General features: G+C 38.9%; 1 protein-coding gene across 4 annotated transcripts in view; it reads right to left on the reverse strand.

The window, feature by feature from the left end:
- The window catches only part of LOC101839749 (Ig lambda-1 chain V region S43), a 612,967-nt gene that overhangs the window by 553,915 nt on the left and 39,321 nt on the right, over nt 1–19,731 (reverse strand). Inside the window, exons 1-2 of one of the 4 annotated variants that reach the window (XM_040751112.1) lie at nt 14,160–14,279; nt 13,718–14,038 (exon numbers count right to left, since the gene is read on the reverse strand). The exons of the other annotated variants lie outside the window; for them this stretch is intronic. Of the exons in view, the coding sequence (XP_040607046.1) occupies nt 13,718–14,038; nt 14,160–14,205 (367 nt within the window). The 5' untranslated portion in view covers nt 14,206–14,279. Of the gene's footprint in view, nt 1–13,717; nt 14,039–14,159; nt 14,280–19,731 lie in introns of those variants that run through there. 4 annotated transcript variants of the gene reach the window in all.

A 19,731-nucleotide genomic window follows, 5' to 3' on the forward strand; every position in this document is an offset into this window, starting at 1 on the left:
CATTCACTCTTAGTGTGAGTGCAAGGGCACATAGAGCCTGTAGAGGTCAGCTCTGAAAAATCACAAAAAAAGATGCCCATGTATCCTGGCTTTAATAGCAATCATCTGCACAATAAATTTATATCCTACTACAAAGATAGTTGCACATCCATGTTCATTGCCACTTAATTGCTGTAAGTAGGACATGAAATTAATTTAGCTTTCAGTTAACTGACCATTAGTTAATGAAAATGTCATACATGTACATAATTGAATATTACTCAGTTATAAAAAGAAAATTAAATCATGACATCTACAACCAAATGAATGGAACTGGTCAAAAAATAAAAACAAAGTTATCCTGAGAGGGATTGTTCAGGATAGAATAGACAAACACCATGTGTTTTTTTTCATAGGTGGGTGCTAGCTTCAAATATTATGATGTATATGTTTATTATAGAGTATATGTGTATGATGGCTTGAATGACATAGACACTACATCAATTAATAAATTTATAGCCCATGCTAGTGATGATGTGAAGTATGTTGAAACATTTATCCATCGCTGGTGTGAATGCAAGCTCCCATCTATATTTTATTCCTCATGCTGTTCCTAAGGAGAGCAATGTGGCAGTTTCACTAGATTCTGGGAATAGATATATCTCAAAACCCAGCTATAGTCACCTTTAGGCATGTAATCAAAGGATGTTTAATACTACTATAAAGATACTTTATTGTCCTCAGATTCATCTAAATGCCAGCGACTGTCCTCCAAACACACTTCCAGTTCTTAAAATAAAACTGAATCTAATTAATCACTATTCTTTGAAAGCTCCTATATTACTTTAGAAAATATTTTTATGTTTTCACAGAAATTTACAGCTATCAGTTCAGTTTTTCAATAAACCATCCATGCTACTGAGTATTACACAGAAATTATTAAGTATAAACACTGAGCTTTTTAAAAATGACTATAAAATTATTCATTGTGGAGACTACATAAGTAAATTTCTATTGTTGAAAAAAACTCCTCCAAATTGGAATTATTGTGTTGGAAAAACAGGAGAAAAATCAGTAGAATACAAAATGAGATGAGTTTGTGCCAACTGTAACTTTTCACATGCCTCAGAGTACTTCTATATATGTTAGGATGAAACTGTAATGGTGCTAATGATCTTACTAATCTACAAAAGCTGTTTGACTCAGACAATAGAATTCAGAACTCCTGACTGAGAATATTTACTAAATTTATAGTTGTCAGTACTTTTCTTCCCCATTATCTATCACTGGTGTTCAGTTTCTACAAGCATTAGAAGGCCATAGGGACTACATAACACATTAAGTCTCTGCAAAAACTTCTTATTATGAAATAGCAAACGCAATTTGAAATTTTCATAATGAAAATTATCACCATTTTAAACATCTGAGCCAGAAAAAAATTCAACAGTCGTGAATTATGTCCTGCTTATGTGAAACCAAAGAAAGATATTCAAGGAGTCATTATTTATATGTTATTAATCTTTTAAATAAAATTCTGTACAAATAGATTAGGGGATTTCTATTCCTTTAGAAAAATGAAATAATTTATATAGAGTAGCTTGATTAAAGAGTTGCTTTGAAATCATAACAAAACAATTCTCACTGAACTGAAAGAAAGCAGTCAGTAAAAGACTGAAATTATTTATTTTCCATTATGAGTTCTGTTGGATTGTTTAAGGTCTAGAGAAAGAAAGTCACAGGGCAGTTTTAATGTACAAACCTCAGTATGTAATCTTCACAGAGTTGTCCAGACCAGAGAAGAAAAACTTGATGGGGAAAAATTGAAATATTAAAAGAAAACTAAATTAATTTAGGTATGTAGGAAACAGTTGCTGGATGGGCATCCTGAAAGTGGAAAATGGATCTGAAAACATAAATGTTACTTGTTAAACAATTTTGCCCAAGACTGGCATGAAGATAATAGCCACATAAAAGTAAATAGAGATTGTGTTATCAGTATGGCTAATTACTAGAAAGTATCCAGCACTAAAGTTGGAGTCTTTGAGATGATTCATCATTAAGTGGACCGTGATCAATCTAAAATCATAATTCTAAAAGATGATGTCCAGACCTTCTAGTTAGTGGTATTTTCATCCCATTTCCAATAATGAGGAAATGCTTAAAGTATATTGCAAGGATTGGTTTTTCTGTTAACTTATCTATTCTGAATTCATTAGATGGATATTTTTAAATACTTATCACATTTTGGAGTTACCAGGAAATATTTCTTCCTCCAGAGTGGAGAAAATAGTCAATCCTGCCTTTTCAAACACTCTTACATCATTGTTTTAAAGAGTTACTTGCCTCGTAGCTGCTTACCCCAAAAGCTTGACTGATAAAATTATGCTGAAAATATTGTAAATTCTGGCTGGCAGGGAGAGGCAGTGTTGTTTTGGTAAACAAAAGAAACTTTTTTATTGGCCAGGGAGACTGCCACATGGTGAAAATACATTTTCCTGATCATTCCAAACTCTCCTCTGCCCCATTTTGACCAGTTAGGGTACTCTCTCCACTATTGCTTAGATTCTTTGGTGTTGTCATCCTTCTGGATTCCTGGGAATTTCCTAGTGCCAGGTTTCTCATTAACCACACAAAGGCTCCCTATTTGTGTCCTCCCCAACTCTGCCTTGCCAATCCCTTATGTTCTTCTAACCCAAATCCCTTTGTCGCTCCCCACTCTCCTACCTCCTTCCAATCTCCTCTATGCTCCCAATTTACTAAGGAGATCTTGTCTATTTCCCCTTCCCCTGGAGGTTGAAGATATATCTCTCTTAGGGTCCTTCTTATTTCATGGATTCTCTGGGATTGTGGGCTGTAGTCTTGTTATCCTTTGCTTTATGTCAATATCTACGTATGAATGAGTACATACCATGCTTGCCTTTCTGTGTCTGGACAACATGGTATGGTGACTCAAAGGATACATTAATGACACAAATACATTGGTATTAACCAGCAGCCTCCTAACTGAAATTAAGGCCAACACAATAAGAAGGATACCATGCCGTACTTATCTATCTAAGTACTTATTGCTAGTGAAACCATGGTTAATAAAGGAGGGTCTATAACTACTAACTTATTAAAGCAACATCATCTATATAAATATGTCTTTATACTCACAGATAAGTGTAGTCTTCACCACTCCTCAATGAAACTTTTCTTTGCAAGAGAAGAAGATCACTATACAAAATATCAATCAATCAATCAATTACAGTAATGGAGCCCAGTACCAATGAATACATCTACAAAAAATACTTCTGCACTTCACAGAACATTATGTATGAGGATGTGGGAAGATTTTAAGGGACTTTGTTGTGAGAATGTTTCTCCTACAAATAGCAGAAACAATTCCCATAAAGTCTCACTAATGGGTTTCAGAGTTCAACTCGGTGTTTAGCTGTGGATGTCTGCTTCTGCTTCCCTCAGCTACTGAATGAAGGCTCTAGGATGGTATATAAGGTAGTCATCAGTCTCATCAGAGAAGGGCATTTAAGGTAGCCTCTCTACTATTGCTTAGATTGTTATTTGGGGTCAATCTTGTAGATCTCTGGACATTTCCCTAGTGCCAGATTTCTCTTTAAACATATAATGGCTCCCTCTATTATTATATCTCTTTTCTTGCTCTCCTCTATTCTTACCTTTACTGAATTCTCCTGCTCTCTCATGTCTTCCTCTCCCCTCCTCTTTCTCCTAACTTCCTCTCCCCTTCTCCCATGCTCCCAATTAGCTCAGGAGATGCTTCCCCTTTCCACTTCTCTGGGGGACCATGTATGTCTCTCTTAGGGTTCTCTTTGTTTCCTAACTTTTCTGGCAGTGTGGATTGTAGGCTGGTATTCCTTTGCTCTATGTCTAAAATCTATATATGAGTGAGTACTTACCATGTTTGTCTTTTTGTGACTGGGTTACCTCATTCAGGAAAGTTTCTTCTAGTTCCATCCATTTTCCTGCAAATTTCAAGATTCCATTTTTTTTCCACTGAGTAGCACTCCATTGTGTAAATGTACCACATTTTTCCATCCATTCTTCAGCTGAGGGGTATCTAGCTTGCTACCAGTTTCTGACTATTACAAATATTGCTGCCATGAACATGGTTGAACAGCAAAGGGTTCACGACCAGGTTGGAGAAAGCCACAGAAATGCTGACCTGAACAAAGGGTAACTCATCCTGAATCGGCATGTCAGTTTGGAGATCTGGTTAATATATGAGGCCTCTGGTAGTGGATCAATATTTATGCCTAGTACATGAATTGGCTTTGAGAGCCCAATCCACATAGAGGGATACTCTCTCAGCCTAGACACATGGAGAAGGGCCTAGGTCCTGCTCCAAATGATATGACAGACTTTGAAGATCCCCCATGAAAGGCCTCACCCTCCCTGGGGAGCAGAATGGGTATAGGAGGGTAGTGGGAGGCAAGGGAGGAGGAGAGAGAGAGGAAACTGGGATTGACATATAAAACAAGCTTGTTTCTTATTTAAATAAAAAGGAAAGATAAACAATAAATAAATAAATAGGACTCACTAACATGTCCTGACTTGGGAATATTCAAGATCTCAAACCCCAATGAAGAACTGAATCAAATAAATCAAGAATGTAGAGAGTGGGAGAAATAATCTTTCCCATAGAAGAACACACTAATTGGTTGTCTAAAATCAAATGTTCAAGCCTGAAAACATGCATGCGAGAAATAATATATATAGACCGACCAGATTGTATACATGTACATAGGAAAATATATGTAGGTGCAACTATGTATGCAACAATAAGAAAAGAGAACATGGTTTGAAAGAGAGCAAGGCTGGGCATATGCGAGGGTTTGTAAGAGGAAAGGAAAAGGCAAAATCATGTAGTTAAAATATCAAGAAATATTTTTTGACACAAGCATATCTCAAAGAGATAGCTTGATAGAGGGTGCCATTATGGGTTCAACAAGAAACCTGGCATTAGGGAAATTCACAGAAATCTACAAGGATGACCCCAACTAGGAATCTAAGCTATAATGGAGAAGCTACCTTAAATGTCTTTCCCCTATAATGAGGTTGATGAGTACCTTAAATATGATCATAGAGCCTTCATCCAGTAGCTGTAGAAAGCAGAAGCAGAGATCCAAACTTAGGCACTGAGCCAAATTCCTGGAGTCCAGTTGTAGATAGGGAGAAGTAATTGGCAAAAGGGTCATGGACTTGTTGGGGAAACACACAGAAACTGCCTACCTGAGCAAGTGGGAGCTCACTGACTCCAGACTGACAGCTAGGGAACCTGAAGAAGACCAAACTAGGCCCCCAATGTTCATTGGGTGGCTTGGGCAGTTTATGGAGAAATCTTCCAACCTCCAAAAAAGAAGATGGGGCCCACCCCATCATCGATTCCACCTCATCCAATTTGATTCATCTGAACTGACAATTACCACTCTGAAATGGTTTGGCACTATATCACTCAAGACCACTCCAGACTAGTTAACTGATATGGTGCATCTTCTTATTACACTCTGGCCGGAGCCTCGGACAAGAACTTCAGTCAAGAATTTCAATCAAGCCTTACAGGCCCCAAACTCTGGCAAGCCCAGCTTCAGGAGAGCTTGGGTCTCTGGAGGGACCCTCCCCATCCCCTGCCCAACACCCATCCCTTTGATCTTCCGGGAGCTGCTCATGGCATCCAGAAGACCTGCCCACACAGGAAAGACATCAGCCCTTCCAGGCCCCAAACTCCGGCGAGCCCAGCTTCAGGAAAGACATCAGCCCTTCAAGGCCCCAAACTCCAGCGAGCCCAGCTTCAGGTGAGCTTGGGTCTCCTGGAGGACACTCCACATCCTCCACCCAACTCCCATCCCCTTGATCTTCTGGGGCTGCTCCGTGGCATCCAGAAGACCCACCTACACAGGAAAGATATCAGCCCTTCCAGGCCCCAACCTCTGGTGACCCCAGCTTCAGCTGAAGCTTCCCCAGCTTCAGCTTCAAGAAGGAAGGAGACCAGTGGAGACAGAAAGACCCCACCAGCACCCACTGGAAGAAGAGATGGGAAGAAGACAGAATAAGAGATCACTCAGCAATAGAAAGACCAATATGACTCCACCAGAATCTAGGGAACCAACGCCAGCAAGACCTGAAAAGCACTACATAGACGAAGCAGAGGAGACAGACCTTAAAAATTATTTTATGAAGATGATAGAGACCCTCAAAGAAGAAACGAGGAAATCCCTTAAAGAAATAGAAGAAAAAACAAACAAAAATCCATGTAATGGGGGAAAAACTTCAAGAAATAAACAAATTTCTCAAAGAATCTAAAGAGCACCAAGAAAAAACAACCAAACAAATGAAGGAAACAACTCAAACAGTTGAAGGATTGAAAGCTGAAATAGAAACGATAAAGAAAACACAGAATGAGGGGATGCTGGAAATAGAAAAACTGGGTAAATGATCAGGAACTACAGATGCAAGTATCACCAATAGAATACAAGATACAGAAGAGAGAATCTCAGGTGTTGAAGACTAATTAGAGGATATACAGTCATCAACCAAAGAAAATCCCAAAATTAACAAATCCCTAACACAAAATATCCAGGAAATATGGGACACCGTGAAGAAGCCAAACCTGAGAATAATAGGTATAGAAGAAGGCGAAGAAATACAACTCAAAGGTACAGAAAACATATTCAACAAAATCATAGAAGAAAACTTCCATAACCTAAAGAAGAATATGCCTATGAAAATACAAGAATCGTACAGAACACCAAATAGGCTGGACCAGAAAAAGAAGTCACCTCACCATATAATAATCAAAACATCAAAAATACAGAATAAAGAAAAATATTAAGAGCAGCTAAAGAAAAAGGCCAAGTAACATATAAAGGCAGACCTATTCGAATTGCACCTGACTTGTCAATGGAAACGATGAAAGCCAGAAGATCCTGAATAGATGTCCTACAAACACTAAGGGAACAAGGATGCCAGCCCAACTACTATATCCAGCAAAGCTTTCAATTACCATAGAGGGAGAAAACAAAATATTCCATGACAAAGCCAGATTTAAACAATGCGTATCCATGAATCCAGCTCTACAGAAAGTGCTAGAAGGAAAACCTAGATCCAAGGAAGATAACTACACTCATAAAGACACAGGCAATATATAATCCCACTTTACAAAACACCAAAAGAAAAAGGGAGGAGAAACTACACAAAATAACTTCGTTACCAATAAATCAAGCACAAACAAGAATCATCAATCAATGGTCATTAATATCCCTCAATGTCAATGGCCTCAACTTGCCTATAAAAAGACGCCCACTAGCAGAATGGATACAAAGACAGAACCCATCCTTCTGCTGCATACAAGAAACACATCTCAACATCAAAGACAGACAATATCTCAGAGTACATGGTTGGTAAAAGATTTTTCCAATCAAACGGACCCAAGAAACAAGCAGGTATAGCAATCCTAATATCTAACAAACTAGACTTCAAATTAAAATCAATCAAAAGAGATGAAGAAGAACACTTCATATTCATTAAAGGAAAAGTCCATCAAGATGAAGTCTCAATTTTGAACATCTATGCCCCAAAGAAACATTACTGAAGCTCAACTTGCACATAAAATCTCACACACTAATAGTAGGAGACTTCAACACTCCGCTCTCACCGCTAGACAGGATCTCCAGACAGAAACTTAACAAAGAAACAAAAGAAATAATAGAAGTTATGGCTCAACTGGGTTTAACAGATGTCTATAGAACATTCCACCCAAACACAAAAGGATATACCTTATTCTCATACCGCATAGGACATTCTCTAAAATTGACCACAAAATAGGAAACATAGCAAATCTCCATAGATACAAAAAAATTGGAATAACCCCCTGTATCTTATCAGACCACCATGCATTAAAATTAGAATTCAACAATAACACAAATCGCAGAAACCCTACAAACTCATGGAAATTGAACAATGATCAATTGCACCATCCCTGGGTAAAGGAAGAAATAAAAAAGAAATTAAAGACTTCCTGAATTCAATGAGAATGAAGACACAACATGTGCAAACTTATGGGACACTTTGAAAGCAGTGCTGAGAGGAAAGTTCATAGCATTAAGTGCCCACATGAAGAAACTGGAAAACAGTCATACTAGAGAATTAATAGCACAGCTGAATGTTCTAGAACAAAAAGAAGCAAACTCACCCAGGAGGAGTAGACACCAGGAAATAATCAAATTGATGGCTGAAATCAATCAAGTAGAAACCAGGAAAACATTGAGAAGAATCAGTGAAACAAAGAGTTGGTGCTTTGAGAAAATCAACAAAATAGACAAACATCTGTCCAAACTAACCAAAAGACAGAGAGAGAGCATACTAATTAAAAAAATCAGAAATGAAAAAGGGGACATAACAACAGACTCTGAGGAAAACCACAGAATCATCAGAGCATACTTTGAAAATCTGTACTCCACAAAATTTGAAAATTTAAAGGAAATGGACAATTTCCTGGATAGATATCACTTGCCAAAACTAAACCAAGAGCAGATAAACAATCTAAACAGACCTATAACCCCTAATGAAATAGAAGCAGTCATCAAAAGTCTCCCAAGAAAAGCCCAGGCCCAGATGGCTTCAGTGCAGAATTCTACCAGAAATTCAAAGAAGAGCTAATTCCAATACTCCTCAAAGTATTCCACACAATAGAAGGAGGAGGCTCACTGCCAAACTCTTTTTACGAGGCTACAATTACCTTGATACCCAAGACACAAAACACAACTAAGAAAGAGAACTACAGACCAGTTTCCCTCATAAACATCGACGCAAAAATACTCAATAAAATACTAGCAAGCCGGATTCAAGAACACATCACAAAAACCATCAATCATGATCAGGTAGGCTTCATCCCAGGAATGCAGGGATGGTTCAACATTAGAAAATCTATCAATGTAATCCACCATATAAACAAACTGTGAAAGAAAAACCACATGATCATCTCACTAGATGCTGAAAAAGCCTTTGACAAAATCCAGCACCCCTTCATGATAAAGGTTCTAGAGTTATCAGAGATAACAGGAACATACCTGAATATAATAAAAGCAATATACAATAAACCAACAGCTAACATCAAACTAAATGGAGAGAAACTCAAAGCAATTCCTCTAAAATCAGGAACAAGACAAGGCTGTCCACTCTCTCCATATCTCTTCAATATTGTACTTGAAGTTCTAGCTACAGCAATAAGCCAACAAAAGGAGATAAAGGGGATACAAATAGGAAAAGGAGATATCAAATTTTCACTATTTGCAGATGATATGATAGTTTACATAAGTGACCCGAAAAACTCCATAAAGGAACTCCTAGAGCTGATAAACACCTTCAGCAAAGTAGCAGGATACAAGGTAAACTCAAAAAAATCGGTGGCCCTAATATATACAAATGATGATGTGACTGAGAAAGAAATCAGAGAAACATCATCCTTTACAATAGCCATAAACAGCATCAAATATCGGGGGCTAATGTTATCCAAGGAAGTGAAAGACCTGTATATCAAGAACTTTGAGTCTTTGAAGAAAGAAATCAAAGAGGATACCAGAAAATGGAAAGATCTCCCATGCTCTTGGATTGGTAGGTTCAACATAATAAAAACGGCAATCTTGCCAAAAGCAGTCTACAGATTCAGTGCAATCCCTATCAAAATTCCAGCACAATTCTTCAAGGGCCTGGAAAGAACATTAATCAACTTTATATGGAAAATCAAAAGGCACAGGATAGCTAAAATAACCCTATACAATACAGGAACTTCAGGAGGCATCACTATACCTGACTTCAAGCTCTATTATAGAGCTATAGTCCTGAAAACAGCTTGATATTGGCATAAAAATAGGCAGGTAGACCAATGGAACCAAATTGAAAAACCTTGATTTTAACCCACACACCTATGAACACTTGATATTTGACAAAGAAGCTAAAACTACACAGTGGAAAAAAGAAAGCATCTTCAGCAAATGGTGCTGGCATAACTGGGTACAGTTATGCAGAAGACTACAGATAGATCCATGTTTATCGCCTTGTACAAAACTTAAGTCCAAATGGATCAAAGATCTCAACAAAAATCCAGCCACATTGAAACTTTTAGAAGAGAAAGTGGGAGATACTCTTCAACGAGTTGGTACAGGCGACCACTTCCTGAACATAACACCAGTGGCACAAACACTGAGATCGACAATTAACAAATGGACCTTCTGAAACTAAAAAGCTTCTTTAAGGCAAAGGACACAGTCAACAAGACAAAAAGGCAGGCCACAGAATGGGAAAAGATATTCACTAACCCCACATCTGACAGAGGGCTAATCTCCAAAATTTACAAAGAACTCAAGAAGCAAGTCTCCAAAACACCAAAGAATCCAATTAAAAAGTGGGCTACAGAACTACACAGAGAATTCTCAACAGAGGAGTCTAAAATGGCTGAAAGACACTTAAGAAAGTGCTCAACATCCTTAGCCATCAGGGAAATGCAAATCAAAACAACTTTGAGATACCATCTTACTCCTGTCAGAATGGCTAAAATAAAAAACACCGAAGACAATTTATGCTGGAGAGGATGTGAAGAGAGGGGAACACTCCTCCAATGCTGGTGGGAGTGCCACTTTGGAAATCAGTATGGAGACTCCTCAGGAAAATGGGAATCAATCTACCACAATCTACCCAGCAATTCCACTCTTAGGCATATATCCAAAAGAGGCAAATTCATACAGTAAGGGCATCTGCTCCACTATGTTCATAGCAGCATTATTTGTAATAGACAGAACCTGGAAGCAACCTAGATGCCCCTCAACTGAAGAGTGGATAGAGAAAATGTGGTACATTTACACAATGGAGTAGTACTCAGCAGAAAAAAACAATGGAATCTTGAAATTTGCAGGCAAATGGACGGCACTAGAAAAAAACCATCCTGAGTGAGGTAACCCAGTCACAAAAAGACAAACATGGTATGTATTCACTCATACATGGATTTTTGACATGGATCAGGATAGTGCCAGTCTGCACTTCCACTCTGGGAAACAGGAAAGAACCAAAAAGTTATGCATAGTACCCAAGAGAAGAGGAATGAGGCAAGATCCCCTGAACAGATGGGAAACACAGCGAGGCGTGGGGGGGGTGGGAGCTGGGAAGAAGAGAGGGGGAGAAGAGGAAGAGAGAGTAGGTCATGGGGGAACAGGAAGGTTGAGTGGGGGGGTAGAATAGGGGGAAGTGGGAATCATAAGTTAGAAGACAGATCAGGCACAAGTGTGACCTCTAGTGATCTAAAGGGATGACACCAATTGGAAAGCTAAGCATTATTGGAGAGACCACCTCTAATGCTCATTCCTGATAATGAACTTAATATCTATAGCCATCTGTGAAACTTCATCCAGTGACTGATGGAAGCAGAGGTGTAAAAGGAAGCTTTTCCTTGAGAGAAACCTTCACGCCAGCTTGGTTCTAGAGCTGCATCAGTCCCAAATAAACACACAGGAGGCTATATTAATTATGAAGCTGTTGGCCTTGCTTGTTTCTTACTGGCTAGCTCTGACTTAAGTAATTACCCCATAATTGTTAATCGAAGTATGTCTCTTCGCCATGGGGTAGGAAGCCCGGAGAATAGTTCCGGGCTTCCTACCCCATGGCGCTACATCTTGACTCTCTGTGTTCCTCCTTCCCAGAGTTCTCCTGGACTCCTAGTCACACCTATCTTGATTCCCTATAGGCCAGCAGTGCTTTATTGACAAATGCACAGGACTTCCCCCCAACACAGAGGCAAACACCCACAGTTAAACACTGAACTGAACCCAAGGAACCCAGTGACAGAGAGAGAGTTGCGATGAGCAAATTGGCAAAGAATGGGCTGGCAAAACCAGCAGAGACAGCTGATCTGAACAGGGGAGAGCTCTTGGACCCCAGACTGATAGCTGGGAGGCAAGCATGGGACTGATCCAGACCCCCAGAATGTGAGTGTCAGTGAGGAGGCCTGGGCAACCTATGGGGCCCTGAGCAGTAGAATATAAACAGACATCATGTGTCCATAGCACAAAAAGTGATGCTCTCTCAGCCTGGACTCTTAAGGGAGTGCCTGGACCCTACCAAGAGTGAAATGCAGACTCTAGATATCCCCTATGTGGAAGTAATTGGCAATAGGGTGGGAGGCTTGGAGGGAATGATGGGGGGGTTGTGGGATGAGGGGAGGGAAAGGGAACTTGGATTGACATGTAAAACAAGCTATTAAAAAAATAACTTCAATCAAGCACCTCCTGCCAAACAGAGACTGGATACAAACATTGTAGCCCACTCAGGACTTTCATTTTCTTCCTAAAGGATCCCATGAGGTTATCATCATTCCATTTCAGCAGGAAGTAATCCTGAGAATACTACACCCCCTTTCCCTACTCTTGGCATTAAATGACAATTTACACCCATTTAGAGTTAGTTTTCAATTGTTTAGGGTTGGCTTTGGAAGGAGGTGTTCAGACTTGGGCATCTCTTTGAAATAAGTTTAAGGTTTAGATGGAATAGATATGCCAGATGGAATATAGGTAGATTATTATATTTTCTGATTATTTATAATTTGTTTATTGCAATTCATCATACTGTGTGAAGTCTTTCTATTCATGATGGTTGATGCATAAATATCTTTATAATCTATGTTTATATGCTTTATATATGTTTAAGACATTTTGTATATTGACACAATTTAGTTTTGTCTCAAGACTAAATCTTTTTTTAGACTAAATGGGGAATTTTAGGGAGAGATCTTAGGTACCTGTAGTACAGACCATGACCTTTTGGGCATTGTCACAGTTACGTAGAAGGTATGGGGCATAAAGAGCTGAGGGAAAAGAGACGTGCTCTCTCTTGGGGTTCTGGTCGGGTCTTGGAGAACAGCAGAGTGCTGACCTTGGGTTCTTGGCTTCTCATGTAAGTGACTTCTCCCTAATAAAATATCGTATGACATCCCTATCCTGTGGAGGTTAATCTTCCTCGATAACATCTCTTCCATTGAGGATCCTGGTTTCTATGATTACTTAAGTTTACAAATACAAACCAAGAAGACTTGGTGCTAGGGTATAAAAATAAGAAGAAACATGTCATCTGTCTTGATGGACCTGGGTAACCTCAATAAGCATAATCGTTTTCAGTTCCATCAATTTGTTTGCAGTTTGCATTTTTGTTTACAGCTGAAAAGAATTGGATACTTACAGGACATTTTCATCATCCATTAAGCAGGTGAAGGATAACTAGGTTGCTTCCATTTCTTGCATATTATGAAGAGAATAGTAATCAACATGGTTGAGCAAGTACATCTTCAGTGGGATATCAATTATTTTCAACATGTACAAAGGAGTGTTATAGTTCAATCATATAATATATCTTATTTAAGCTTTTTGAGAAATTTCCACACTGATATACAGAGATGTTGTAACACTGTGGAAGCCCAACAACAGTGAATAATGATTTCTCTGCTTCAAGTTCACCAGCATTTGTTGTCATCTACAGCGTAAGTTTGACATTTTTCTTTTGTAGTTTACTCCTTTTGTCTCTATTATTGGTGAAAACATGGAATAAGTTTTCTATATTAACTTCTTCATTATGTTTTATTTCTATAGTGAAGAATATTACAAGGTTACTAAAAACAGAACTGCTATATTTATCACAAGCTACAATTTATGCCTACTTCCCCATCTGCCTGTGTCACTGTGATGAACACTACTTTCCCATATGGAACAGTAATACACAGCCTCATCCTCCTCTTGTAGCTGAGAGATCTGCAAATTTGCAGCATTTTTGGAGGTATCTTTGGATCCAGAGACTCTACTGGGGACTCCAGGTCCCAGCTGCTTGTCTGAGTCTGAGTAGTAGTACAGGAAAAAACGAGGAGGGCTCCCTTCCATCTGCTGGTACCAGTAAATATTTTTACTACCAACACTGATGTCACTCTTCAGGGTGCAGGTAAGTCTGGCTGTTGATCCAAGAGACTCAGAGATGGAGGGTGGTTGGGTCAATATAGACTGAGAAAAGGAACCTGGAAAAGAAGATGCCACAGTGAAAAAGCAGAGCTGAGGTACACATTCTTGGCTATTTTTTAACCAGAAGGATTGACCCATTGTAGAAGTCCACTGCAGTACGCTTCAGCTTGTCCCTACCTGTCAAGTAAGATAGAGCCATGACGATGCCAGGAATCCAAGCCATTGTAGACACAGCACAGCTTCTTCTTAGACCAGAGTCTTCTACTTGGGCTGTTTCATTATCTCGTTGTCAGGGACCTCAGAGAAAAATAGGGGATAGTCATGCAAATGAATTCTCATAACTACTCCCATTGGATGATTCAAATTTTGAATTCCTGAAACAGCGAGCCAGGTGATGTGAATTATTTTGTATAGGGGAATACAAAGCAGAAGGAACTCTTTAAGATCCACAATAGCACAGTTCCTGATCCTCACAAAAAGTGGAGGACTCAGTCATCAGGACCCATGTATGTTAGGGTTACCACACGTGGGCACCTGTCCTGCAGAAAATCTAGAGAGACTCAGCACACTCCTTTAAGTCCCAAAGCAATCATCATCTTTCACAGTTGTTCATTATGTTGGGTCTGCTGTTTCAAACACATGAAAGGAAAACTAAATGGAATGTGGTGATGTGTTCTAGTGGAGTCATCACTGATACGTTTCTCTGATGAATGTGCATAGGCAGGGAGAAAATGTATGCAGTCAACTAGGAGAGCTTGTGAACCATCCATGAACTGAAGTGGGGAAAAGAAGTAACTGAGTATATAGGTATACCATTTTAATTGTTGTTGTTATTTAAACAAAGCAATAATGTTGCTCATATCTGGCTGAGTAAACACTTCTAAAACTTAAAGAGAAGTGGACCTTTAGAAAGGGACATTTGCAGATTGAGAAATTAACTTCTCAGTAGTGAAGGATAGGATGGAGAGACATTGTTTTACATTATTTGGCAAGATATTTGAGAATTTAATATTTCTTATGGGCTCAATCTTAGATGACTCTGATTGGTAGTCAAGGATGTATGAGGGATGGATGCCTGACTTTTTACAGCATTGTGATCTAGAGACAAAGAAACTGATTTTTATATTCAAGGTGTCAGTAAATCAACAAAGTTAGCAGAGAGATGGAGGGAAAGATGGTGGATAGGGAAATGTTATTTGCAATAATTATACTAACAGATGGCAGGTGAGGAGCTGTGGTAAAATTTTGTAGTGATCTATGTTTAAGAGGCAGATATAGCCAGTGTGACAACACAGCTCATGGGCCTGTCACTACTTCTGCAGTGAGAAAGAAGCAGTTCAAAAGAAAATAAGTTGACATAGACCACTGAGCTCCACAGGGAGTCTAGGTGGCCCCAAGTCTCCATTCCTGCCTCTGCAGATAGGTGCCTGTTCCTTCATGTATGTTTCTACCGACACTGGCAAAGATCTTTGTGAAATCTGCTGCAGGAGCACTGCTCATATGACATCCTGAAGCAGAGATAGTTAGACCTTCAATAGTGGGAAAGTCACTGTCTAAGAACAAGCCCTGTTCGTCCTGAACTCTGCCAGGACAGAAGACACCACAGCTGACTCTCCTTTTTGAGCACAGGGTGAGTAATAAGGCCGACTTCTTTGAATGAGTGGAAGTGGCATCATACCACAGTCCCAGAGCGCCCCCTGTTAGGCAAAGAACCCTTAGATACCTTAGTACAGAGACCTCAAAATCGAACTGGAGTCTACAACACACCAGATCACTGAACACACATACCCAGACTCTAGTGTCTAAATATGAAATGCATTCCTTTTATCTTTTAGCTAATGTAAAGGTTGTCACATCATGAACAAAATATTTGACACTTTTAACAATATCCAGAAATAATAAAGTGTTAACTCATCCACAGAAGAGCCTGGATGAATAAGTGACCCCACCTCTGGCATATTTTTCACTGCACAGAGCCCTTCACAGTGCTGACTCAAAATAGTTTCCCCCACAAGACAAAAGAATTCTGCAGACCATCTCTTAAAATGCATTCCCCACTCATTTTATCAGACTGGACAATGAAGACAAGGGCTTTCATTTCTGTAGTTCTGTCTCTCTACAGTAATTTCTAGCACTGCCTGTAGTCACAGTGCACATTTCCTTAAGCTCCCTGTCTTTAACCTTGAATTCTGCTCTCTGCAATGCACTCATTCCACAGTCATAGATAAGTCCTCCACCCACTCAGTTTTTAGTTTTAAAGTCTTTCCTTCCCTCCACACCCTTCCCCTCCTTTCCCTGCTCCTGTCTTCTTTCTTCTCTACAGATCTACTGTCCATTTTGCTGAAAATACAATACCTTCCACAGTTGCCTACATCAGGAGAGGGCCCATTCTAAACCACAAAGTTTATTCCCTGAGAACATCCAACAGTGCATGAGTGTCATGTCCTGAGCCAAAATCATGGTGAGGATATATTCTGCTTTCCAGAGTGCAATGAAATGACTCCAGCTAGGCAACCCTTCCCATCTGGCACTGTGATTCTAAGTGCAAGCTGGTTCCAAGAAAATTACCCTCTTCTTGGGAAGCTATGGGTAGCCCCCTTTATTTTAAACTTGATCTCACTGACAATAGGAAAGACTACACATGGGAAGGATGTAGGCTCCACCAAGTGGCAGGAGAGAAAAACATTAAAGTGAAGAGAAAACATCAGAAAAACTGGACCACATTAGAGAGGTCCTTGGCCATGTCTGTCCCCAAAGAACTATGTTCTATCTTCTGTGGTGTGACAGGGTCCCCCTTCTGCCGCCTGGGAGACTGAGAAGTCACATAGCCCTGTCAGGAGTCTAAGTAGAACATGCATTGTTCCTTAAAATAATTCTGTAAATATTAATTAAGGCAGTGGGCACTCCAGTTTACTTTTGATTAGAGCATCAGTGCCTGTTTTGAGAGGCACAGTCTCCTTTTCCTCTCAAAGATCAGTGATTATACTGGTGGTCATTTCTAGTGAAGAATCTATTAGTGCCCTGGAATTAAGAGTGTGTTTCAGCAGCTAAGAGTGCATGATATTCCTGCAGAGGATGTGAGTTTAACTCCCAGAACTCATGACAGACAGCTCAGAACCTCTTCTAATCCCTGCTCTAGGGAATCCAATGCCCTCTTCTGATCTCCTCAGATGCCCAGACACACAAGCAAGCACATGTGCTCACACACACACACACACACACACACACACACACACACGCATGTTTAAAGATAATTCTTTAAAAAAAATCAAGTAAAACAGTGTAGCTTCAATATAACTGCCAAAAATGGAAGAGGAATCTGTGGGAGTCACACATTTAGGATAAAAGGAATATTATTCCTATAATTGGCAAAAATTAAGCTGAAACATTGGTCTACAATCCTGTATAAAGGAATTAATATGAATGCCCTTTTTGCTCCTCAATTGTGATTAGATTCCAAGTTTAATAACTTTGCATTTTAAAAAATTATTTCGGTCATTTTTGGTTTAGAGTCCTAAGATACACATTGTATTATATTCTAATATACATATTATAAAAATTTGTCTTAACTTCAAATTAAATATGTTTTGTGCATACAAAATTTGAAAATAAGTGTTAGGGCTAATTTTTAAATTAAGACTCTGTAATTGAGGTTTGTAAACATAGAAACTTCTGTAAATGTACACGAAATTCTGAAAAGTAGGGAAACAGAGTCACATAAGAAACACCATTTATATTTGTTATAGATGATGAAAACATCATCACATTTGATCATGCATAAACAAAATGATATAAATAACAGTAAGGTTTTGGATTTTGGAAGTATCTCTGTGCTATCCCTCCAGGCCACCTATGACACTCACACACAGCACCATGGGAATGAAAACTAATCTCCTTTGTGAAGGTCTCAGTGGGAACTGGAAAGAAATGATGAATGGGATTTTTGAGATTATGCATATTGAAGAATAACTCATGGCAATAGGAATCCATTACCTAAAAAAGAAGGATTAGCTTTCTGGTAGATCTTATGAGGTACTGGCAATTCAGCCAATGCTTTATCCTTGAAATACCATGTTTATGGTAGACTGAAGTGGCATTCAGTATCATGTTATCCTATACATGTACATTTCCTCCAATTTTTTCAGATGTATGGTACTACAAACTCAAAGGTTCTGCCCTTATTTGGCACATCAGATACATGGATAAGATCAATGTAAGTCTGCTCACCCCAAAATGTAGAGATGTCTTTCTAAAGAATGTAAAACTTACCCTGGTTTCCTTACAGGTTACATTGAAATACTTTGAGGCTAATGTAGAATATAGTGGTAATACTTGGATTAAACAGTTTTTCTTCTATGCTCATTAATGAGGTATTCTTTTAATGTGTAACATGTTACTGATCCTTTGGATTAGAATTACATAGTTTTCCTTCAGGAAGAATATTATTAAGTTACTCAATATGTGTTTTATATTATAGTTTTCTACACACACCGTAGATATGACTGATGCAATAGCACATGGTCAATATATAGACTGTCAACATACTATGTCTAAAGAAACTGTGAAAACATTTCTAAGGAAATCCCCTGTTTAACAGTTTAGGATTTGTAGCACTTGGAGAACCTAGCAATAATGAAGAAGGTATCAAATTGCACATGGTAAGACAAGTTTGTTGACATTGAAAACATTTAATTTCTACCTCTTTTTTCAATACTAAGTAGGTACTGTCACTGAAATTCTTTTGTTGGTTAACATTTCTACTGGACAATGATACCATTGGGATAAATGGTGAAGTATAATGCAGAGTTATAAGTTCACTTCTTCTGTGGCCAGTGGAAATGAGGATCAGGAAGTAGATCACAGGGTAGCTCATGGGTAATACTCCTCAGTGGCATCATTATCTGTGCAAGTGTGTGGAAGGAAGCATTGATTTCTGAAAAACTTGTTCTTTCCAACAGCACCGTCCTCTCAAGATGAGCCCATAATTGCATCCTAATGGGTATAAGCATGTTCATGAGAAATATATGAGATGAAACTATCTCTGCCAGAGAAGAATTTGAATCAGGGCTAAAGGAACATAGGTAGGCAAGGAAAGTAAAAGCAGACTTTCCAAGACTGTTACTACTTCTTTCTAGAAAGTTCATCAAGGGGGAAGAGCTAGAAAGCAAAAGAGCATGTATCAACACAATGTCAATAGGGAGAAGACAACAATTGGGACCCAAGCCAGCATCTATTTAAGAGACTCACAGACTTCTCCCATTCTGAATGAAAGAAATATATTTCTTTCTCCTTCTCCACAGCTTGAACTATTTTTTCAAGTCATTCATTTGTTTATCCATGCCAGAGAATGACATTACAATAACCTAAACAACTGCCAGAACCCAAGTTTGATGTCTGATGTCTCTCATACAGAATTGGAGATAACCTCTTCTCAAGGTCATGTACCTTGAGAAAACTACAGAAAAGGACTTAGAAATGGCTATCCTCAACCGAAGAGTGGATCGAGAAAATGTGGTACATTTACACAATGGAGTATTATTCAGCAGAAAAAAACAATGGAATCATGAGATTCACAGGCAAATGGATGACACTAGAAGAAACCATCCTGAGTGAGGTAACCCAGTCACAAAAAGAGAAACATGGCATGTACTCTCTCATATATGGATTTTAGGCATAGATCTGGGGAGTGCCAGCCTACAATCCTATGGCCAGAGAGTCTGGGAAACAGAAACTTCATTTAGTGGCTGAT

Source organism: Mesocricetus auratus, unplaced genomic scaffold, assembly GCF_017639785.1.
Source record: "Mesocricetus auratus isolate SY011 unplaced genomic scaffold, BCM_Maur_2.0 Super-Scaffold_100008, whole genome shotgun sequence".
Taxonomy (NCBI): Eukaryota; Metazoa; Chordata; class Mammalia; order Rodentia; family Cricetidae; genus Mesocricetus; species Mesocricetus auratus.